Raw genomic sequence first — 26,037 nt, forward strand, 5'->3', positions numbered from 1 at the left:
CTATCAAGTTATATAGCTAGCTTGCTAAATAAGTAGACCATACATAATAGATAAGGTATAGCCTTAACTACTTTGCAGAAATGAAACAAACAGATAATCAGTATATTGGTCTAAAATATCACGTTTGCAGTTTGTGCTTTAAAACCAATTTCACAAGAGGTTTAAGATCGCTTTATTGTTCAATTGCACACAAGGTCCAACCAAAATGTGACTTCCGCTCCAAAAGACACATACAGATTTTGGAAAGGTGCGGGGGGCTGCCACTGTGCTCCTGGGGAGCTGTTGTTACCAGATTATTTTTTCTGTCTGGACGCAGGATTCGAACCAGCAACCCTCCGGTTGCTGGCTCGACCCTCTCTAACCGCTAGGCTACCTGCCGCACGATTAATAAAATTCACCGTGAATCGCTAGGTAGTCTAATAAATATTGCTATCGGGTTGTAAATCCCAGCTGGTACATTTGATTTGTTACCCCGTCCATTCAGGGGATGAACCGTTTCAGTTTCACTCAACCAATACTTTGGACAAAAATGGACGAAAAGGGCAGAGATTGGGAGTCTCAACACAATCGATCTAGCGATGCAGTAGCGATGTGGTTAAACGGTGTCAGATCCACTTTACGCCTGCTGGCTATAGAGGTGTGGTATTTAAAAGCCAATATTTCAGCGTGGAAAGTTAATCTGTACATAACCCATCACCGTGACTTCTCTTCAATTTAAAGTGATCCTGAACCATTACCAGACCGTGGGAGGAAGGAAGCGTGATCACTGCCGGTCATCTAACATCTCAGCCCTTTAAAGGTTTCATCTGTGGTCTGTGACTCTACAGACTGACTGGGTGTGTTCTTACTGACTCACTGTTTCACAAATATGATGGATTCTCCAATTAGCTCGTTTTTAGGCTGGCGGTATCAGAGCAGAACATTTAATAAGGCTCTGGGCCATCATGTTGATGCTGATTAATGAGGTCTGTGATGGATCACAAAGACTGAAGCCCCCAATCTCCTCCTTTATGAAGAAACTGCGACCAACAATATCTAAACAGGACAATTCCTCATTGAATGACCAGATAATACAGTAGTTGTCAGAGCCAGACAGATGGTTGCATCATTTAGAGGTTCTCTGTCTTTTGTCTAACAGCCCAACAATTCAACATAAAAAACAACCAATTACAGCACAGAATAAATTAGCAACCTGTGGGTCGTTAGGCAGATATAGCTATAGCTAATTCCTTAGTGGTGGCTCTTGTATTCACACCGGAAACCCAAATCAGGCCGTACATTAGAGCACTAGCCTACAGGGAGGACTAAACCGCCATTAGCCCAGAACATATGGCTTCCCCTTCATCAGAGGAAGAATGGAGGAGAGAACAGTGTGCAGGTGTGCCCTCACAGCAGGTAGTCCCTTCACTTTGCATCATCCCTTCCTAAAGTCTAACTTCCTCACTGTCTTCTCCGCATTTAGCTTTGAAAGAACATCAAAGACATTCCTTCCCACAACACACCCAGAGGAATGCAAAAGTGAGTAATAATCCAAAAATGAGGATGTGTGTTATTCTCTGCTGTTTTTTAATGTCAGAAAGAGCATTTGAGAGAGGCTGGGATTATTCATGAGGCGTAACTTCATGATGCAAAACATCTATGCGCTACTTAAAACATTTACTTGGAGCGAGGAGGGGTAGTAATGAGTGAACTGGACAAATACATAGGGAATTCAGGACTATTGCTTTGACATGAAAACAATGGTGCACAGCATGTGCACTTCAAAAAAGGTAAACACTCATGCTTTGTTTAGGACCAAAACGGCATTGTCTCTTCAAAGTGGTAATCAGCAGTAGAAACAATAACAAGGCATACTCCCCGCCCCCCGTTTAGTAAAAATGCTGAGGGATGGGGTTGGAGAATGTGACCAGTCTCAAATTCATAGACCGAGCAAAGGATACAAGGACTGACCATCCATGATATGAAAATTATAGCTTTAACCATGTTTTGAGGCTATATAGTGTTTGTTTACATTTACTTTGTTTAAAAACATTGGAGTCAAAAAGGTTTTGATGGGGAACGACAGTTGAACTAAGCTTTATAAGTAAAATTCTTCAAGAATCAAATGGGTACATATAATTCATTTATGTTCAAAAATGGATGTAACAACTGATGATTGCCCCTTTAAGACCAAACAGTACAACCAGTATTGATCATCTATAACAGAGTATTATCTGACACCTCTGATATGACTGTATAATAGATACTGTCTGTCTCCCTCTCATGTGGTCCTCATCAGATAATATTGGCTGGCCCCGGGCCCTCCAGGACCCTCTGGCACAACTGCAGGTGCCTAGAGAAACACACGCCCCATCCAGTAGGAAACATCACTAAGAAGGGAGGTCAAGCAGTTCTGGAGCGTCAGTGACAGTGGTGTGTGTGTGTGTGTGTGTGTCTCCTAAGCCAGAGAGCCCTTCCTAGTCCCTACAGGACTGTTTATTAGCTTGGCTAATGACCAGCTGATTTGGAAAGGTCAATGAATTTTAAAGGCCTCAGTCTCTGCCTTTACCCTACACGCTCAGGCTGCAGTTTAAACTTTGCTCAATGTTTTATAGAATAAGTGGAAACGTGGAGGGCGCAGAGGGGAGGAGAATGATGGCGAGCGCAGGGGAGGGAGGTTTTACTGGTACTCACTGTCCGCTGTCTCATTTTACTTGCATGAGACAACCAACCACACTGGACTACTCTTTAAGAAGAGGATGAGAGTTCCCCCTCTCCGCTAGGTGAGGGAGACCAGCTCTGAAAAGATTGGCCAATTAAGTGATTCAATCTAGGGGGAGGTGCTTCAGGTATCAGAGTGTGCCAGAAGAGAGACGTTTGTATTCATTTCCATAAAGGTCAGCACGGTAACGTGTCACACCTGCATTAAATATGCCGCCGCTGGCATCAAAGAGAATAATGTCACATGAATCTGTCTGCTGGCTTCCTCGTTAAGTGTGAAATGGAAATAGATGTTTTGGACATCGGGATATGCAACGACAAGGCAAAGGTTTAGCCGTCATTAGAGTGATGTAGGTGGTTGCATCAAAGGCTTTTGAGATCATTCACATCTCTCAACACTGGATACAACCTTTAAAGATGGCCATGATTGATGACAAATACTGCTATTGCATTAATCGACTGCACATTTTAAATCAACCCTGATTTTCACCTAAACACCCCCAGTTAATGTTATGCAACATCTTTTTCCTTGTTATTATCATTTACAGTACACAAATCACTGCTACTCCAGTTTGGCCAGGATCCGATCAAAACAATGGACTGCAGACCTCCAACACAGTAAATAGGGCTAGCTACACAACCTGCCATGCACTTAACTGAATGGATCGAACAGATTAATGAACACAAACTGATTGACGGCGAGACAACACACAGACGAATGGATGAATGAAGCAATTTATGACGGAGAATAGATGAACGAATAGATGGATAGAAGGACAATTGACGCAGGCTTACCCCTTCCGGATGGCCATCTGAGGCTGTTACAACGAGAGTGTAGCGATCCTCTGTCTCCCTGTCCAGCGGTTTCCCCAGGACCAACAGCCCTGACCTGGGGAGAGGAGACAGAGACACGTTGGTTCTTTTTCAATAACCACCATCAGAACACACTCGCATCATTCAATACAGTCCATTTGCAGCCTTCAAGAAATTTTCCCACTCACTCTGCTTCCCGCTGAGCCAGAAGCTTTCAGGGTTCCTCAATCAAACAGATCTCACGTAGTGATAAACAATACCCACACAGAAACAAGAAAGAGTGAAGGAGACAGAAATTCTTGCATCAAAGTCTGCATTCAGACATTGTGAATGTGAACATTTCAACAACTGATTGAATCACAATTGAGACAGGTTTCAATTGGCCCGAAATCACAACTTTGTCAGTGTAAGCAGATTATTTTTCCTTCTAATGCAGAACCACCGTTTATTTTTGCTTGTATGTGGTTTATAATGGGGGTTTATGTAAATCTGGCTATTCAATTACATGCACGTCGGATACCGTGGGGCATGTGGACCCGCCAGCACATTAGAAGGAAATGGAAGCTCCTTCTCTCATTCTGCCGACAGAGGAGAGTTATATGTCGGCACTTTGACAAGCTACTGTGGCCTAACACACACACATACTGTATAGAATTGATAGTGCACGGTCATTTGGTGTGGGGTACTCTTAGCATGCATACAGCACTGGTTTCAGCCCTCTCACAGAACGATCCCGGAGTGTTTAAATACATGGGATGATTATCTGCTGTAAGCTCTACACACAGGGTTCCAAAAGGGTTATTCGGCTGTCCCCATAAGATAACCCTTTTTTGGTTCCAGGTAGAACCACTACATTTCCAGGTAGAGCCCTTTTGGGTTCCACGTAGAACCCTCTCTGAAGAAGGTTCTACCTGGAATCCAAACGTGTTCTACCTATAACCAAAAAGGGTTCACCAAAGGGTACTCCTATGGGGACAGCCAAATAACCCTTCAATGTTCTAGACACTTTTTTTATATATATAAGAGTATACATCTGTTAGCGGTCTGTCTGCTACAGCTCTCAGAGATGGGCCCAAACTAGAGGGCAATGTACTAAAGGAAACGCGTCTGCAACCACGCATCTCGATTTTCCCTCTACCTGTAGTTTTCTGATGGTTACTCACCAGCAGTCATTTAGACACGCAAAAGGTTAATCAGATATTAGAGGTACATTTCAAACGCAGTATTTTTAACGGTTCATAATCAGACGATTCTAAGAGTCCGGGTGCACACATCCTAAGAGGGATACGAGCTCCGTGAGGACCATAGTGGAATGATATGTCCCTGTAAAAATGAATTAGACAAACGCAAAGCGGCACCTCAAATGCTGCCGCCACGACTCATGTATATTTATAAGCTATTCATAGAGAGCATTGTCTCTACGCGCACACGCACACACACACACACAATCATCCTCCCATTCAAAAACATCAAGGATGATGATAATGCCAAGCTGAAATGAAATATCATGATTATTAGCAGCTGGAAAAGCAAACTGGATCAGATCCAGCATGTGAGAGAACCTCATTCACAAGGGTGTTGTTTTGAAATGCTGAATAACTAAGAGAGTATTAAAGATATCATCTGAGGCCCACTAAGAGGCAACACAGAGCAGAGGTTATTGAACAGATTGTGATCTGTGAGGCCTGCCCGTTTCTGGCGTTAAGCTGGCGATGAGACGCAGGCAGGTCTCTGATCACAATCACCTCTACAGCGGACTTAAAGTCTTGACATGCTGGCGTTTTCAGTCTAATACAAAAGCAATCGAACGGGTAACTTGTAAAACGGTCTGGCAAACAATCAACTCCTTAACTATTACCAGTTGGATAAAAACAGCTTTCTTCAAAAGAAACAGATAAATATGCAAGAACTGGCTCAGTTGTATGACAATGATACAATGTGTTATAGGCACGTGAATCTATCAGGATGTATCCATTAATAGGGGCTATATAAGGGGATACACTTTAATGCATCTCCTCTAGGACTGGGGAGCTTGTCCCCTACTGTTTTCATTTGCCTCTTCATTGAGGAGACAGCGACAGGCGCAGGGCTTATTAACATTTTGTAGTTGTGGTGTATGCAATTTCTTGGACCTGACAGTCTGCAACAGGAGAGGCATGATGACAATTTGAGTTTGGAGCTTTGATTGAAGTGGCCTCCGGTAGCACAGTTATGACTGCATGGCAATGTGCTGGTTATTGCAGAGAAAAATGGAGCGAGAGAGAGAGGGAGGGGGCAGAGGGAGAGAGAGAGAGAGAGAGGAGAGAGCAGAGGGATAGCTTTTAGAGGTCTACCTGAGACCCGACCCAAGAGGGTTCGGGTCCAAAATTCAAACTTGCCCATCAGGTGCGGGTCGAGTCCTGTTTGATTGCTATCGGTTATCAGGTCTATGTAACTAGAGCTGATAGACCCGAGTGGATCTGAATGGACCCAACCACGGCCTACAGCATATTTATTGACTTGTAGAAGGCCTAGCCAAGATATAAAGACATATTTGTTAACCAAAATAGCAACTTGCCAGGTAGCCTAGCCGTTAAGAGCATTGGGCCAGTAACTGAAAAGTAAAAAATATGTTGATGTGCCCTTGAGCAAGGCACTTAACCCTAATTGTGCCTGTAAGTCACTCTGGATAAGAGCCTTTGCTAAATGACAAAAAATAAATAAACCATTATTTTTTGTTACATGTGGGTATGGGTCGGGTCTAGGTCCGGTTGTAGTCGAGTCCATTCCGATTCGGGTCCCCATATTATTATAATTTTTGTATTTTAGCCCCTTTTTCTCCCCAATTTCGTGATATAGCCTAGTAGGTTAGAGGGTTGAGCCAGTAACCGAAAGGTTGCTTGATCAAATCCCTGAGCTGACAAGGTAAACATCTGTCGTTCTGCCCCTGAACGAGGCAGTTAACCCACTGTTCCTAGGCCGCTAACCATAGAACAGTGCTCCCTAAAAAAAATCCCAGCAAATCTTATTGCAGGCTTGGATTAAATCTATGAAATTGTAAGAGGAAATATTTCCTCCAAGCCAAGGCACTCATACTTTTCCCGCCAATACCAAAAGTGAAGCTCAGAGTAACCTTGGGACTACTACTGTATAATCTGATATTTGGTCTGTTTTTCAAACTGGGAGAGAATTGTTTTGGTTTTCATTCATTTATCACTTATTAATTATGTATTTGAGATGCTAGGGAGAATCGTATCTACATTTTCAGCCCCTCGTGTTTTGCGGAGAGCTTCTGAGAGAGCAATTCAGTTTACTACAGATCACATATCATGGCAAAACACTATCCAAAACCCTTTCCCTAAATCAACGACTCTGTAACAGGGTAATACTACTGCTGGCAAAGTGTCATGAATAAATCCTCTACGATAATATAGGTAGGTGTTGTTGTTGACTAAAATAAGCTTACGCACGTTCGGGAGAGCTCGAAGAGGTGGTGGGAATCTCCGCTCTGGATGCTATAGGTAATAGGATCTCTTTCACGGTCCTTCGCCTGTAGAGACACAGAGACAGAGAGCCTCTTTCATGTCAAATAAAACCCAATTTCACAACAGACAATGAATAATACTGAATGACTTTACTCAGCAGTATCCGGTCCATTTCTACTTGATGCATTACAAACAATAGTTTGGTAGTATCAGTGGACAACAATTCAGTAATGACGTCTACAGTCTGAGTGGTCTACATAAACAGCTCGAACCATTTCTTCTAAGACAGAATAGACAGTAACATTGGTAACTGTCTCAGTCCCTTCTGGTACAGACTAAAAAGGAGCCATTGTTAGGAGCTCGTCAGCTGTATACAGTAAATGTTCTGAAGCAGATCCCACCGCCGCCGCCAAAATGTCACACTCTAGATGGAGTTCAGAGTTCATCACGCTAGGTCTGAACTAAAGAACAGTGTGGTATTGTGAAGAAGCCTCGTCCCCAGGCTCACCTGCAGGTGGAGGAGAGTGGCTCCGGTCCTCATGGCCTCGCTGACCTCCAGGCTGTAGAGGAAGCGGGGAAAGCGTGGGGGGCTCTGGTTGTTGGGTGGGAGCACCTCAATGTACACAGTGGTGATGGAGCTCCTGGGAGGGGAGATAAGGATGGGGGATGGGTGTGAAATTAATTCTGGTGAAAAACAACTCCATGTGAAAAACCCCAATGAACACAGGGGTTAAATTCATTGGTATACATTTTTACAATCAACAAGCACTTTTATCAACTTTAACTGTCCTCCAAGAGCTTAGATTCTGAAAGACAGAGACTGTGGGAGGGTTTTGTTTACAATATGACAATTGGTGTGTGGATGTAGGGTACACACAGATGCAATGTTATTGGCTGTAGGTGTTTGTTTTGGGTTTGTTAGGTGTGTTTTGCAAGAAAATCTATATGACTGTAGATTAAAAAGCTGGTGGGTACTGTACATAGGCTGAAATCCATAGTTGGTGAAAGAGCCACATCATTTGCGATATTACAAAAACAAAGAAGTTATTTCAAACAACCAACACTGTTTTTTTCACTCAGACATCATTGTGCGCGAAAGAACAGCAGAGTATGTACTATTACTTTGTTTTACCACGACGCTGGATGCTGTTCTCTTCTGTTTAATCACCAAACAAAAGTGAAATCACATTTGTGTACAGAACATTAAGCTCCAAGTGTCCGAGTCGGGCCTGAACATAAACATAATTGAATGATTACAGACACTTTTACAAGTCAATTTTAGAAAGACATATGGGGGACTTCTTAAGACTTGTTATTTCAATACTTTTCCCAATGGGGCATGAATCAAAACCTGTGAAAAACATGAATCAAATGGTTTTAAAGGATCGGCAGCATGTTCTGATCCTAGACATGCTACAAACAGTGCCCTGTAAGTCAGGGCCAACTCTCCCTCTCGTAAAACTTTGAAACTGAGCAGTGATTTTCAACCGTCTATGGTTGAAGCTCCATCTGGCCAATGCAAATAATTACACACCCGCTGCCTTTGCTATTATCAGCATTTATTTTCCTGTTCGACAAGATGGCACTCCAGACTTTTTACGTATTCACACCCCTAATAATCATCATCACAGTTCTTTGTGAGATGAAAGGTTCTTTGTGAGATGAAACTTTTACCTGGCCATGTTTTGGGAAAGACGAAATTCCGAGAACGGCTGCCACAGAAACCCCCAGTGGACTGAGGCCGCAGAACCCCCCCAGTGGACTGAGGCCGCAGAACCCCCCCAGTGGACTGAGGCCGCAGAACCCCCCCAGTGGACTGAGGCCGCAGAACCCCCCCAGTGGACTGAGGCCGCAGAACCCCCTCAGTGGACTGAAGCCACAGAAACCCCCCAGTGTACTGAGGCCACAGAAACCCCCCAGTGTACTGAGGCCACAGAAACCCCCCAGCGTACTGAGGCCACAGAAACCCCCCAGTGTACTGAGGCCACAGAAACCCCCCAGTGTACTGAGTCCGCAGAAAACCCCAGTGGGTGCCTTAATGTTTTTTCTATAGAACTCAGCCACCAGTTAGCTTACAGGCGCTACATTTCCTGCAAAATAATCTCTTTCTATGTTAGTCTATTGAGCTATATTGATTCTGTGGCCACCAAGCATTACAGAGGGCACAAAGGCGACACAGATTGAATTCAGTTGGAGGGTGGGCATTGCCAATTATTGTGAAAAGCCTCTCATTTCCGCTTTGGGTACCAGATGGGTCAGTCCTGAGAGTAATATCTATCAGCACATTGTTACAGGGATATTTCCACAGCAGAATGTGTTATCCTGCAGAACACTATCGATTTAAGAGAGCAAGAGAGAGGGGCAGAGAGAAAGAGATACATAAAAAAGGAGAGAGAGAGGGGGTGACAGAGAGGGAAAGAGGGAGAACGGCTGCAAGGGAGCGAGTCTGTGGCTGCTGCAAACGGAATGGAAAGTACCTGGTCCTCTGTGGCTCTCAGCCTTTACAGTCCCCGCCAGTTTCCAGCCACCACCACCCTAACTCTCCACGGCCCTGCTCGGTCTCCCCACCCCCCAGCCCTCCCCATCCTCCCCTCCAGCCTCCCAACCCTCGGGCCCCCCCAGGGCTCCCTAATAGCCTCACCTCCTCTGGGACTCCGGGCCGTTATCCATGGCCTTCACGGTCAGGGCATAGGAGCGTCCCACGGCCAGGGCGATGCCAGGCATCACAGTGATCACTCCCGAGCGGTTATTGATGGCGAAGTGGCCTTGATTCCCCGCCAGGATCTTGTAGGTCACCAGCCCGTTGGGACCCTCGTCAGCATCCAGGGCCGTCAGCTGAAAGGGATACAGGAGAGGAGCCACATCATTTTTCCATAAGTCTCCATCGACAGTGTCCGCAGTCGTCCTCGGCCCAGGGACATCACTAGGGGAAGGCAATCTATACCAATATCTTCCCCACATTTCAAGGAACATGCAAATTCAGCGCTGATATTATTCTTAAACATATCTAACGCGCAATTAAACGTCTCGTGTCGGGGGCGTATTACAAATCAATAGCAAATACGGTCAGAAAATTTGAAATAAGAAAGTAGAGACTGCTATCAAAATCAAACACAGAAATACCTTTTAACATTAGCATAATCTCAGTACAACATACAGTACTTCATATTCAACACAGTGTGATGTGTAAAGAAGTGGCCACACATGAATAGAAATCTCAAAGCATGAATGTGTTTAAAACAAACAGAATGCTACATTATGTGACTAAACAAAAGCATGACTACAACATCTTTAGTGTAATTTTCCTCATATGTCATTCTAAGACTAAATACTGTAACTCAAAAGATGTCTCTGACGAATTAGACAACGCTTCAGTCACAAACCCCTCATTAAGTCATTCAACAGGCAAAGAGTTAACTCATAACTGTCCTTATTAACGCATGTTTCTGAAGCCTAACCAGCCTAACCTGGCTTGCTATGAGAGGAAGTCTTCCGATCGGAAACAGAGATTTAACTGCCTAGACTTGACCTTTTCTGTCAGTCTTTTGTTCCCTGCAACTGAACTGGGCTCATGCTCAGACTGCAAAACAGGGGTTATAACAAATTACCCACAATCTTCCCCGGGCACAGAGGGGAACAGCCTATGGCAGCAGCCTGCTGAGAGCTAAGCATAACAGTCTGCTGCCATAATTATTCCAGCTATAATTCATTAATAAATTAGGTTTACTAACGCTATTACTCTAAGTGGGTGGTTTGTTTGGGAAAACAGCGAGTGAGTATAGCGTATTGATTAGAGGTCTACCGATTAATCGGAATAGCTGATTAATTAGGGCCGATTTCAAGTTTTCATAACACCTTTATTTAACTAGGCAAGTCAGTTAAGAACACATTCTTATTTTCAATGACGGCCTAGGAACGGTGGGTTAACTGCCTTGTTCAGGGGCAGAACGACAGATTTTTACCTTGTTAGTCCAACGCTCTAACCACCTGCCTGACATTGCACTCCACGAGGAGCGTGCGTGGCAGGCTGACTACCTGTTACGCGAGGGCAGCAAGAAGCCAAGGTAAGTTGCTAGCTAGCATTAAACTTATAACAAAACAATCAATCTTCATAATCACTAGTTAACTACACACGGTTGATGATATTACTAGTTTATCTAGTGTGTCCTGCGTTGCATATAATCGATGCGGTGCCTGTTAATTTTTCATCGAATCACAGCCTACTTCGCCAAACGGGTGATGATTTAGCACTGTCGTTGCACCTAACCATGAACATCAATGCCTTTCTTTAAAATCAATACACAAGTATATATTTTTAAACCTGCATATTTAGTTAATATTGCCTGCTAACATTAATTTCTTATAATTAGTGAAATTGTGTCACTTCTCTTGCGTTCCGTGCAAGCAGTCAGGGTATATGCAGCAGTTTGGGCCGCCTGGTTCGTTGCGAACTGTGTGAAGTCCATTTATTCCTAACAAAGACCGCAATTAATTTGCCAGAATTGGACATAATTATGACATTACATTGAAGCTTGTACAATGTAACAGCAATATTACAGTGAGGGAAAAAAGTATTTGATCCCCTGCTGATTTTGTACGTTTGCCCACTGACAAAGAAATGATCAGTCTATAATTTTAATGGTAGGTTTATTTGAACAGTGAGAGACAGAATAACAACAAACAAATCCAGAAAAACGCATGTCAAAAATGTTATAAATTGATTTGCATTTTAATGAGGCAAATAAGTATTTGACCCCTCTGCAAAACATGACCTAGTACTTGGTGCTTCTGATGTTCTGAGCAAGGAACTTAAACATTAGCTTTTTACATGGCACATATTGCACTTTTACTTTCTTCTCCAACACTTTGTTTTTGCATTATTTAAACCAAATTGAACATGTTTCATTATTTATTTGAGGCTAAATTGATTTTATTGATGTATTATATTAAGTTAAAATAAGTGCTCATTCAGTATTGTTGTAATTGTCATTATACAAATATATATATATATATATATATATATATATATATATATATATATATTATTTTTATTTAACAAAAAAATATAAAATCGGCCGATTAATCGGTATCGGCTTTTTTTGGGGGGGTCCTCCAATAATCAGTATCAGCGGTGAAAAATCATAATCGGTCGACCTCTAGTATTGATTACCTGTAATACTGTTTCCCCTGGCTGAATGTCTGTGTAAACATTAACACTGTAGGAGGAGTTGAGGAAGGTTGGTGTGTTGTCGTTGGCATCAATCACTGTGATATGAACGGTCACTGTAGGGCTCTCCTGAACTCCGTCTGAAGCCATCATCTATAGAGAAGAGAGAGGGGAGGCAGAGAGAGAGAGAGAGAGAGAGAGAGAGAGGGGAGAGAGAGAGAGAGAGAGGGGAGGCAGAGAGGCAGAGAGAGAGTGTGAGAGAGTGTGAGAGTGTGAGAGTGTGAGTGAGAGAGGATCATACACCTTCAGAGAAACCATTGAGGAATGAGCTTTTGAGCAGCCTGTTGAGAATATCTAGGAAACAGTCAAACAATGCTAATGCATGACATACTGTATGTATACAGTAGAGAAACTATATAAACCTTGACATGTTCTGTCATGTCACGAACAACGGGTTAGACCCTGAGAGTCACAGTCACAAGAGAGAAAAGGAAGACAAGGATGGTGACCAATGGTTAAAAAAATGCAAGATTGAGAGCAATAACCTTACTAAAATCCATTTACACAGGCTTTAGAGATACTAATTCATCACACTGACTAAACAGGGCTTATTGGCTTAAACACTACTTACAGTAATGAACACTACAATGCTCTTACAACTCCAATCATGATTGGCATACCAATGTTGTTTTTTCATTAGATAAAGTGAACAGACCCTTTAATTTGCCTTTGCTAATTAATACTCTTAAGCTTCACTAATGTGTGTGTGTGTGTATGTGTGTGTGTGAAGCTGTATCTGACTGTGAACTTCCACATAGAACACAACCGATCACATGGATAAAACAAGACTAACATAGGCTTAAAAAACAGAAAGAACATGCTAACAAGCGTCAAACAGCGAGAAAGGCACAATGATCCTCAGTTGAGCAGGAGATAAAACACCATTTGTTCCACTGGGATGTTCAAAGCTCTCCCCATTAACTTTTCGAATTAAAGCTACTTATTTTGCCACCGTTGTGATCTTCCCAGCAAAACAATGGCAGAAGCAGCTAAAAAAAGGCCAAAGGTAAACACAGTGGTAAGTGCTAGCGAAAAACCGGAATCCAGAGACATCCCTTTAGTATTTCTTAATGTCTATAGTGCTTAGCAACACCACACTTCAAAGTCTTGACAGGATAGCGCTGCAGGCTCCTCCACTGCTCCAGCAGGATGTGGTGGTGGGGAGAGAGAAAACGTCAAAGTGTTGTTTTCTCCTCTGAGTTTCCGGTGCAATGCTCTACCCTTGACATTATGAGGCTCTTGTCTCCGTTTTAGTCTGAGACAAGTTAGCACTATAAAAACCTCTACCAGCTCCCAACAACATAACAGTACAAATCCTCTAGGCAAGACAGAGGCAAAATGATTATTTTAAGCACTAAACCATCATTAGGTGGCTAGTGGTTGTTGTAGATGTGGTTGTATTTTGACTGGCAGGGAGGGTGTCTTGCAGGGTGGGTAGCATAACAGATTCAGTGCCATTTGTCATTTGAATGAAATCAAGTAAACATACCCTGACTGAATATGTATCGGAATTAAAACCCATCGAGACACATCCACATGGATATCTTCATGGTGATGATGGAGAGGGGAAACACATTGAGGCGCTGACTGACTGGGAAGCATTCATATGTGAGACGGATCCATAATTTAACTCAGCATAGTATCAGGATGGGTTGGACTGACTCTCAGAAGCCTTCCCAGACAAGCGTGCTTGTTCTCAGGGTTTTAATCATTCTGTGACTGCCAGGACAAGGCCAACTCCAAGTGATCGAAATGCTAACAGAATGCTAAATCCACGTCCCCCAGAATTAGGGCTGAAGGGAGCAGCACACCAATATTTGCATTCAGAGAAGTCTTCTAGATCTTCTCTGCACTATTTCACATTCTGATGTTTTTGGACGAAAACAGAGTTGATCCTGCTCTTGAATTACAAACAGACACACAAACCTCAATATTTAGAGAAAAAAGTATTAGCATACAGCCAGACAGTCACAGTCAATTGATAAGTCATTGCCTTATCAATAAGAATGGCGCCGGAGGGGATGGCTGCCATTTTACGGGCTCCAAACCAAATGTGCTATTTTGTGTGTTTTTTCCACATTGTTTGTAACTTATTTTGTACATAATGTTGCTGCAAATTAAATTCTGTTGCCTCAATATGTTTAACACATCTTTTAGCCTTAGGTTTTCCTGTATTATTTGTGCTCTGCAAATTACCAATCTATAGCCCCTTTCCCCAAAACTGAAATACATTTGCCAAATGCCTTGTTATCCACAGACACGTTTTGGTATAGAAATAATTTATTGTGTGGACCTGATAAATTTCTCTTATGACCGAAAAGAGCTTCTGGATATCAGAACAGAGATTGCTCACCTCGAACTGGACAAAGATTATATAATGTTGCTCCCAGACAAGGCCCAAATCCCTGTCATTTGCATAAAGAAAATAAAGAAATACAGGGGGCGGGGATCAGGGTGCCTTGTGAGAATTCATCGGCAAGAGGGTAACCCGCCTCTACCATCCGTTCTTTTGGCCAACGTGCAATCACTGGTGAATAAACTGGATGAGCTCCATTCGAGACTATCCTACCAACGGGACATTAAAAACGGTATTATCTTATGTTCACCGAGTCGTGGCGGAACAATGACACAGATAATATATAGTTGGCTGGCTTTTCTGTGCATCGGCAGGACAAAACAGCTCCGTCCGGTAAGACGAGGGGTGGGGGTATGTGTCTATTTGTCAATAATAATTGGTGAGCGATGTCTAATATTAAGGTAGTCTCGAGGTATTGCTCGCCTGAGGTAGAGTCCTTCTTAATAAGCTGTAAACTACACTATCTACGAAGAGAGTTTTCATCTATATTTTTTTGTAGCCGTCTATTTACCAACACAAACCAATGCTGGCAGTAAGACCGCACTCAATGAGCTGTATAAGGCCATAAGCAAACAAGAAAATGCTCATCCAGAAGCGGAGCTCCTAGTGGCCGGGGACATTAATGCAGGCAAACTTAAATCCGTTTTACCTCATTTCTACCAGCATGTCACATGTGCAACCAGACAAATTCTAGACCAGCTTTACTCCACACACAGAGACACATATAAACCTTCCCCTCACCCTCCATTTGGAAAACCTGACTATAATTCTATCCTCCTGATTTCTGCTTACAAGCAAAAACTATAGCGGGAAGTACCAGTGACTCGCTGAATACGGAAGTGGTCAGATGACGAGGATGCTACGCTACAGGACTGTTTTGCTATCACAGACTAGAATATGTTCCGGGATTCATCCAATGGCATTGAGGAGTATACCACCTCAGTCACCGGCTTCATCAATAAGTGCATCAACGGTATCGTTCCAAAAGTGACCGTACGTACATATTCCAACCAGAAGCCATGGATTACAGGCAACATCATAACCGAGCTAAAGGCTAGAGCTGCTGCTTTCAAGGAGCGGGACACAAATCCGGAGGCTTATAAGAAATCCCGCTATGCCACCTCAATGCCTTCAGACGAACCATCAAGCAGGCAAAGCGTCAATACAGGATTAAGATTGAATCATACTACACCCTGCCACATCCAACGCCGGTCAGATGTGGAAGGGCTTGAAAAATATTACAGACTACAAAAGAAAACCCAGCCGCGAGCTGCCCAGGGATGCAAGCCTACCAGACGGGCTAAATGCCTTTTACGCTCGCTTCGAGGCAAGCAACACTGAAGCATGCATGAGAGCACCAGGTGTTCCGGACAACTGTGCAATCACGCTCTCCGTAGGTGATGTGAGCAAGACTTTTAAACAGGTCAACATTCTCAAGGCTGCTGGGCCAGATGGATTACCAGGATGCATACCCAGAGCATGCGCGGACCAACTGGCAAGTGTCTTCACTGACATTTTCAACCTCTCCCTGACCGAGTCTTTAATACCTACATGTTTCAAACAGACCACCATAGTACCTGTGCCCAAGAAAGCGAAGGTAACCTGCCTAAATTACTACCGCCCCGTAGCACTCATGTCAGTAGCAATGAAGTGCTTTGAAAGGCTGGTCATGGCTCACATCAACACCTTCATCCCGGAAACCCTAGACATACACCAATTCACATACCGTCCTAAGAAATCCGCAGATGACGCAATCTCAATCACACTGCACACTGCCCTTTCCCACCTGGACAAAAGGAGCACCTATGTGAGAATGCTGTTCATTGACTACACTTCAGCATTCAACACCATAGTGCCCACAAAGCTCCTTACTAAGCCAAGGACCCTGGGACTAAACACCTCCCTCTCCAACTGGATCTTGGACCTCCTGACAGGCCACCCCCAGGTGGTAAGGGTAGGCAACAACACATCTGCCACGCTGATCGTCAACACAGGGGCCCTCAGGGGTGCGTGCTTAGTCCCCTCCTCTACTCCCTGTTCTCCCACGACTGTGTGGCCAAGCACAACTCCAACACCATCATTAAGATTGCTGACGACACAACGGTGGTAAGCCTGATCACTGACAACGATGAGACAGCCATTTGGTAGGAGGTCAGAGAACTGGCAGTGTGGTGCCAGAAAAACAACATCTCCTTCAACGTGAGCAAGACAAAGGAGATGATCGTGGACTACAGGAAAAGGAAGGCCGAACACGCCCCCATTCACATTGACGGGGCTGTAGTGGAGCGGGTTGAGAGTTTCAAATTCCTTGGTGTCCACATCACCAACAAACTATCATGGTCCAAACACACCAAGAAAGTTGTGAAGAGGGCACGACAACGCCTTTTCCCCCTCAAGAGACTGAAAAGGTTTGGCATGGGTCCCCAGATCCTCAAAAAGTTATACAGCTGCACCATCGAGAGCATCCTGACCGGTTGCATCACCGCCTGGTATGGCAACTGCTCGGCATCTGACCGTACAGCCCAGTACATCACTGGGGCCAAGCTTCCGCCATCCAGGACCTATATACTAGGCGGTGTCAGAGGAAGGCCCAAAAAATTGTTATAGTCAATTGTCAAAGTCATAGACTGTTCTCTCTGTTACCGCATGGCAAGTGATACCGGAGCACAAAGTCTAGGACTAAAAAGCTCCTTAACAGCTTCTACCCTCAAGCCATTAAACTGGTCAACAATTAATCAAATGGCCACCCGGAGTATTTGCATTGACATTTGTTTTTACACTGCTGCTACTCACTGTTTATTATCAATGCAGTCACTTTACCCATGTACAAATTACTTTGACTAACCTGTACCCCCGCACATTGAGTTGGTACTGTACCCCCTGTATATAGCCTCCTTGTTGTTATTGTATTGTTTTATTTAAAAAAAAGAATGATAATATATTCTTAACTCTATTTTCTTAATACTGCATTGTTGGTTAAGGGCTTGCAAGTAAGCATTTCACAGTAAAGTCTACACCTGTTGTTTTCTGCGGATGTGAAATAAAATTGGATTTGATTTCATTTCGATTTGATCAGATTGCTAAAAAATAAGGTCTCTCAATTCTAAAAACAGAGTGGTAAGGTGAGCTGGAAAAATGGAACTCCAAAACCTCCAAAGTTCTTAGGACAAATTCCAATTATGGTTTCTGATGACATGGCACTTGGCAATTTGAAAGCCTGACAAGACTACGGCTCTCAGGCTGAATGATACAGCTGTTAGGTGACATTTCTTCAAATAAACAGGTCTATCTGATCCAGAGGGAACAGCGAATAACCAAGTGCCAGTTTGAGCCGAGGGAAGAATACATCATCAAACATACTGAGGAATAGTACTGAGGTTAGCAGTGTGCTGTGCTGACCTGTGTGTTGTTGTGCTGTTCTCTGCTGAGCTGAACTCTTCTGCGCTGTGCTGTTCTGTGTTATCCAGTGAACTATACTGAGCTGTTCTGTGTTATCCAGTGAACTATACTGAGCTGTTCTGTGCTGAACTACGCTGTTCTGAGCTGTGCTATGCTGTACTTTACAGTTCTGTGCTGAACTCTGCTGTGCTGTGCTGGACTGTGCTCTGCCGTTCTGTGCTGTGCTTTATCATGGTCTTCCAGCTGGTAACAGTGCACTAGCCAGCAGCAGAGAGTATTACTCTTGCCTGAAAGCTCAGTTGTTGGTGAGTATTGGTTTCATTATTGAAACTTGGTAGGTGCTGGCTCAGAGGATTGCACAAATACTTAATGAGAGAGGCTACCGCATCACATTACATTAACAATTCACTTTTTATCTTTTAGCACAATAACATTTTTCAATGAGTGCTTTTACAGTGATTGCTTTCACTTTTTACTTACATATCGGAGTATGTAAGCCTACACAAAAACACTCAGACACACAGACACAGACAGACAGACACACTACATCAAATACAGGCCCTGTGCCAACTGGTTGTCTGGGCAGAGGGAAGACTTTGGTGTGAGCAACAATAGAGGATTATTACTTGAAGACAAACACCATTGTTCTATCCCAATGGTCAAAAAGTTTGGGGAAAGAGTGTGATGCACTCCATCATTACCAGCTAAAAACAAAAATAACCCTGCATGCTATTAGCTGAGGATACGACGTGGAAGACATTTTTACAAAGGATGGGACCGTCTCATAAAAAAATAAAAATAAATAACAAATTGGACAGAAATTTCAGGAGCATTGGCAAACTAGTTACTATGGGGGTAGAAATCCCAGCTATGAATTTCAAGGAGCAAGAAAATAAGTATCTTGCTGATTCAATAGTGTATATGTAATAGCACTGTACTGATATACCTATTGCCATTCTAGCAGTGTTCATGAGCTTGCTACAAGACATACTGTATATGGCCATTAAAAGACAAGTGACTGAATTCCAGTTTACGATGTACTATTTTGTTTGACAGGTGCTAACTTAGTTGTGGGGGGAGAAGAAGAGAGAGAGAGAGAGAGATTAGTGTCAGCTAGAGCTAGCCTTACCGTGAACGTGTAGCTGTCCTGCTCTTCACGGTCCACGGGCTTCAGCAGTGTCAGGTAGCGAGTAATCCCCGAAGGTGTCAACATGAAGATTGTGTTGTAGTTGTCCAAGGATATCTGCACCATGGGATCTTTCATCTTCAAGGGAAGGAAAATAAATCACTGAATTTTTTTGGGCAACAACAAGTCCACAAACAACGACCGACTGACTGGAGTCCCATTGATGAAAGGCAAGGTGATGAAACCTAGTCAGTCAGTTTCAAATACACGTTTTAGAGACAAAGGAAATATATGTGAGCATAAACACTCACGACAGTTGAACTACGAAGTCATCTCACAGTTTTTATTTCTTTGCCTATCAAACCGTCTAGTTTCCATGAAATCCATCATGGTGTTGAATGACAACAAAAAACAATTACACAGCTCCTTGTACGATATTCTCATGGCACTGATGTAGGCATCTGTATCATATTTGCATGACAAAGTATACTAAGGATTTGTTGTTATCAATGCACTTTCTGTCCACGGTATCTGTATGGCTGTGTTGCGGGGTCTGTTGTGCCAATCTAAACGGGCTTTCGAATGTTAAACCCAGTACCTTTCCCTAATTCATCTGAAGTCCTGCAAGGCTTTGTAGTCCTTGTGTCGTGGTTGTGTTCTGCACACACAGAGCAACACCTGGATACATTTGTGTATGAATACAGACCACTGCCAACCCCTGCAATAATAGCGTCCGCATCCAAAATGGCACCCTATTCACTATATAGTGCACTACTTTTGAACAGAGCCCTATAGGAATCTCTATGGACCCTGGTTGAAAGTAGGGCACTATAGTGAATCGTTTTCCATTTGATAAGCAAGCCAGTCCTTTTAATACAGGCCCATTCCAGACAGGCGACAGCCTTCATTACTAATATGCACCCCTCAGCACTGTGGATATTGTTGATGCTGCTTTAGAGGATATTGAACTTACACCGCTGCCCCTCCGGATGCAGGGAGACATAAATAAATTGAGCTGCGGCAAATAAAATTAATTCGAATAATAATCACCACAGACACTTAACAAATGGCTGGGTGTTAGTAGAGGTGCCCTCTCCCAACGCCCCCGCACAGCGAGAGATGACACCGCTTCCATCAGCATGAGGTTTCCCAAAATAATACAACCCACATTGACTTTAGCCTGCTCCAGATCGGCATGTGAGAAACAACTCCACTAGACCAGGCTAAACCCAGAGTATATACGTATATACAGCACATATGGCACTAGTAACAACTATACACAACTATATGCCTTATCAATGGAATACAGACATCCATGTACTGTGGGAAACAAGTCCCTCAGGTCAGATAAAAATAGATAATTGCACTTCAAAGTCTAATCAAGCTAGCTACAAATTTAAACAAAAATCTATAAACAAGGCGTGAAGCGGAAATCATGTAAATAGAAGAATTGGATAGTTAAAAAAAAAAAAAAAAAAAAGAGGCTGATCAGCAGAAAAAGAGAGAAAGAGAACTTCACACTAGTAATCACCAATCACAAATGCATTGGCTAATACCTACAGGTTCATCACCAGGGAGGAGCTGAATTAAGAGAACAAACCAAAAAGTGTGATTGGACAACCTGCTCAACCAATGAGAACTGGAAGATGGTGTTAAAAATCGCGTTAAAACGAAAGTCATGCATGTTTTTTGCTGATTCATTCCTATACTATCATCTTGAAAGCCAAATACCTTATTTACAGCTGACATACTTGGATCCTGGAACTCTACCTAGACAGTCACTTGATTCTATGTACTGTAACATGATTAGCTCTTAACCTCTCTGCTCTCTCATCAAGATCTACAGCACTATTCCATAGAAAGAGTGAGTGCGAATTTTTATTTTTTTATTTCACCTTTATTTAACCAGGTAGGCAAGTTGAGAACAAGTTCTCATTTACAACTGCGACCTGGCCAAGATAAAGCAAAGCAGTGCAACACAAACAACAACACAGAGTTACACGTGGAATAAACAAAGATACAGTCAATAATACAATAGAGAAAGTCTACATACAGTGTGTGCAAATGAGGTAGGATAAGGGGGGTGAGGCAATAAAAAGGCCATAGTGGCGGAATTATTACAGTATGGCAAATTAAACACTGGGGTGATAGATGTGCAGAAGATGAGTGTGCAAGTAGCGGTACAGGGGTGCAAAGGAGCAAAATAAATAACAATATGGTGATGAGGTAGTTGGATGGGCCATTTACAGATTGGCTATGTACAGGTGCAGTGATCTGTGAGCTGCTCTGACAGCTGGTGCTTAAAGCTAGTGAGGGAGATATGAGCCTCCAGCTTCAGTGATTTTTGCAGTTCGTTCCAGTCATTGGCAGCAGAGAACTGGAAGGAAAGGCAGCCGAAGGAGGAATTGGCTTTGGGGGTGACCAATGAAATATACCTGCTGGAGTGCGTGCTGCGGGTGGGTGCTGCTATGGTGACCAGTGAGCTGAGATAAGGCGGGGCTTTACCTAGCAACGACTTATAGATGACCTGGAGCCAGTGGGTTTGGCGACAGATATGAAGCGAGGGCCAGCCAACGAGAGCATACAGGTCGCAGTGGTGGGTAGTATATGGGGCTTTGGTGACAAAACGAATGGCACTGTGATAGACTACATCCAATTTGCTGAGTAGAGTGTTGGGGCTATTTTGTAAATGGCATCGCCAAAGTCAACTATCGGTAGGATAGTCAGTTTTACTAGGGTATATTTGGCAGCATGAGTGAAGGATGCTTTTTTTGCGAAATAGGAAGCCGATTCTAGATTTAATTTTGGATTGGAGATGCTTAATGTAAGTCTGGAAGGAGAGTTTACAGTCTAACCAGACACCTAGGTATTTGTAGTTGTCCACATATTCTAAGTCAGAACCGTCCAGAGTAGTGCTGCTGGACGGGTGGGTAGGTGTGGGCAGCGATCGGTTGAAGAGCATGCATTTAGTTTAGCTTGCATTTAAGAGCAGTTGGAGGCCAAGGAAGGAGAGTTGTATGGCATTGAAGCTCGTCTGGAGGTTAGTTAACACAGTGTCCAAAGAAGGGCCAGAAGTATACAGAATGGTGTCGTCTGCGTAGAGGTGGATCAGAGAATCACCAGCAGCAAGAACGACATCATTGATGTATACAGAGAAAAGAGTCGGCCCGAGGATTGAACCCTGTGGCACCCCCATAGAGACTGCCAGAGGTCCGGACAACAGGCCCTCCGATTTGACACACTGAACTCTATCAGAGAAGTAGTTGGTGAACCAGGTGAGGCAGTCATTTGAGAAACCAAGGCTGTTGAGTCTGCCGATTAGAATATGGTGATTGACAGAGTCGAAAGCCTTGGCCAGGTCGATGAATACAGCTGCACAGTATTGTCTCTTATTGATGGCGGTTATGATGTCGTTTAGGACCTTGAGCGTGGCTGAGGTGCACCCATGACCAGCTCGGAAACCAGATTGCATAGCGGAGAAGGTACGGTGGGATTCTAAATGGTCGGTGATCTGTTTGTTAACTTGGGTTTTGAAGACCTTAGAAAGGCATGGTAGGATAGATATAGGTCTGTAGCAGTTTGGGTCTAGAGTGTCTCACCCTTTGAAGTGGGGAATGACTGCGGCAGCTTTCCAAACTTTGGGGATCTCAGAAGATACGAAAGAGAGGTTGAACAAGCTAGTAATAGGGGTTGCAACAACTTCGGCAGATCATTTTAGGAAGACAGGGTCCAGATTGTCTAGCCCTGCTTATTTTTAGGGGTCCAGATTTTGCAGCTCTTTCAGAACATCAGCTATCTGGATTTGGGTGAAGGAGAAATGGGGGACGCTTGGGCAAGTTGCAGTGAGGGGTGCAGGGTTGTTGACTGGGGTAGGGGTAGCCAGGTGGAAAGCATGGCCAGCTGTAAAAAAAATGCTTATTGAAATTCTCAATCATCGCGGATTTATCGGTGGTGACGGTGTTTCCTAGCCTCAGTGCAGTGGGCAGCTGGGAGGAGGTGCTCTTATTCTCCATGGACTTTAGTGTCCCAGAACTTCTTGGAGTGCATCAAAGCGGGGACCGAGAGACTGAAAAACAGATTCTATCTGAAGGCCATCAGACTGTTAAACAGCCATTACTAGCATTGAGTGGCTGCTGCCAACATACTGACTCATCTCTAGCCACTTTAATAATTAAAAATTGGATGTAATAAATATATATCACTAGCCACTTTAAACAATGCCACTTCATATAATGTTTACAAAGCCTACATTACTCATCTCATATATATATATATATATATATACACACACACTGCACTCTATTCCATCTACTGCATCTTGCCTATGCTGTTCGGCCATCGCTCATCCATATATTTTTATGTACATATTCTTATTCATTCCTTTACACTTGTGTGTATAAGGTAGTTGTTGTGAAATTGTTAGATTACTTGTTAGATATTGCTGCATGGTCGGAACTAGAAGCACAAGCATTTCCCTACACTCGCATTACATCTGCTAACCATGTGTATGTGACAGATAAAATTTGATTTGATTTGAGTTAGTGCTAAAGGATGCAAATTCCTGTTTGAAAAAGCTATCCTTTGCTTTCCTAACTGCCTGTGTATATTGGTTCCTAACTTCCCTGAAAAGTTGCATATCGCGTGGGCTATTCGATGCTAATGCAGTACACCACAGGATATTTTTGTGCTGGTCAAGGGGAGTCAGGTCTGGAGTGAACCAAGGGCTATATCTGTTCCTGGTTGGACATTTTATTTTGAATGGGGCATGCTTATTTAAGATGGTGAGGAAAGCACTTTTAAAGAATAACCAGGCATCCTCTACTGATGGAATGAGGTCAATATTATTCCAAGATACCCGGGCCAGGTCGATTAGAAAGGCCTGCTTGCTGAAGTGTTTTAGGGAGCGTTTGACAGTGATGAGGGGTGGTCGCTTGACCGCAGACCCATTACGGACACAGGCAATGAGGCAGTGATCGCTGAGATCCTGGTTGAAGACAGCAGAGGTGTATTTGGAGGGCAGGTTGGTTAGGATGATATCTATGAGGGTGCCCGTGTTTACGGATTTGGGGTGGTACCTGGTGGGTTCATTGATAATTTGTGTGAGATTGAGAGCATCAAGCTTAGATTGTAGGATGGCCGGGGTGTTAAGCATGTCCCAGTTTAGGTCACCTAACAGCACGAGCTCTGAAGATGGATGGGGGGCAATCAATTCGCATATTGTGTCCAGGGCACAACTGGGCACAGAAGGTGGTCTATAGCAAGCGACAACGGTAAGAGACTTGTTTCTGGAGAGACAGATTTTTTAAAGTAGAAGCTCAAATTGTTTGGGCACACACCTGGATATTATGACAGAACTCTGCAGGCTATCCTTGCAGTAGATTGCAACTCCGCCCCCTTTGGTAGTTCTATCTCATCGGAAAATGTTATAGTTGGGAATGGAAATTTCAGGGTTTTTGGTAGTCTTCCTAAGCCAAGATTCAGACACGGCTAGGGCATCCGGGTTGGCAGAGTGTGCTAGGGCAGTGAATAAAACAAACTTAGGGAGGAGGCTTCTAATGTTAACATGCATGAAACCAAGGCTTTTACGGTTACAGAAGTCAACAAATGAGAGCACCTGGGGAATGGGAGTGGAGCTAGGCACTGCAGGGCCTGAATTAACCTCTACATCACCAGAGGAACAGAGGAGGAGTAGGATAAGGGTACGGCTAAAGGCTAAAAGAACTGGCCGTCTAGTACGTTCAGAACAGAGAGTAAAAGGAGCAGATTTCTGGGCACGGTAGAATAGATTCAAGGCATAATGTACAGACAAAGGTATGGTAGGATGTGAATACAGTGGGGGTAAACCTGTGCATAGTGACGATAAAAGCGATATTGTCTCTAGAAATATCATTTAAACCAGGTGATGTCACCGCATGTGTGGGAGGTGGAACTAAGGTGTTAACTTAGGGCTAGAGGCTCTACAGTGAAATAATGCAATAATTACTAACCAAAACAGCAATGGACAAGGCATATTGACGTTAGGGAGAGGCATGCATAGCCAAGTGATCATAGGAGTCCAGTGAGTGGCTTCAGGCAGCTAGCGGGCCGGGGCTAGCAAGCTAGCAGAAGGGCCTTTGAGGGACGTCGCGACGGAAGAAAATCTGTTGTGGCCCCCTCATGCTGTGACGTCGGCAGACAGATCAGCAGGGCTCCGTGTGGTAAACCAGGCCAATTGGCAAAATAGGCATAGTGGCCAAAGAATTTGTCTGATGGGCCTCTTAAGCTAACAGTCTGATGTACTCTAGACAGCTTGCGGGCCGCGGCTAGCAGGCTAGCGGGTGGACATTTAGGGGACATCGCGACGGAGGAGTCAGTTGAAAAACCCCCTCGGGTGTGATTAGGTTGGTGAATGAATGACTGAAATAATGAATCAATGAATGAATGAAGAGACTGGTCAGCTATGGGGTCTTACCTCCTCAATGTCGTTGTCCAGAACCTTGATGCCCAGGGGGGTGGTGAGGCTGACGTCGGCGAACAATGTGGTGCCCACTGGCGCTGACTCGATGATGAAGCCCTGGTATGTGGTGTCTTGAAAGTATGGTGCCTGGTTGTTCTCATCCAGAACCTCGATCTGGAGGTTAGCAAACGCAGGCAGGGGGTGGCCGTTGTCCTGCTCTGCCTGGAAAACAGAATACGTAAATATGTGTTCTTATTGGACACGTTCAGGTGGCACCTTCCAGATTCACTTCTCCTTAATGAACATGACTGAGAAATACTCAATAAGTGCATGTATGCAGCACTGAGGGTTTCAAAACTCTTTCTTTACAGCACAAGTAATGCTGGGTTCATGGACTAAGCTTTCCAAAGACAACTGATAAAAAAAATAAATGGGGTTGAATCTAACACAAGGATATATAAAATAACCAATTGGAATGACATTTGATGATTTCGACAGCAATCTTTGTGAGTGATA

The 26,037-nt window shown here is 43.6% G+C and overlaps 1 protein-coding gene across 1 annotated transcript in view; it reads right to left on the bottom strand.

Moving 5' to 3' along the window:
• Window positions 1-26,037, bottom strand: part of LOC115201174 (protocadherin-15) — a gene marked incomplete in the record, with an annotated part of 207,797 nt that overhangs the window by 90,129 nt on the left and 91,631 nt on the right. The window contains 7 exon segments of the mRNA XM_029764542.1: window positions 3,496-3,589; window positions 6,963-7,042; window positions 7,486-7,618; window positions 9,619-9,812; window positions 12,148-12,297; window positions 19,089-19,223; window positions 25,537-25,743. Coding sequence (XP_029620402.1) covers window positions 3,496-3,589; window positions 6,963-7,042; window positions 7,486-7,618; window positions 9,619-9,812; window positions 12,148-12,297; window positions 19,089-19,223; window positions 25,537-25,743 — 993 coding nt within the window.

This window comes from Salmo trutta, chromosome 10 (assembly GCF_901001165.1).
Source record: "Salmo trutta chromosome 10, fSalTru1.1, whole genome shotgun sequence".
Classification (NCBI taxonomy): Eukaryota; Metazoa; Chordata; class Actinopteri; order Salmoniformes; family Salmonidae; genus Salmo; species Salmo trutta.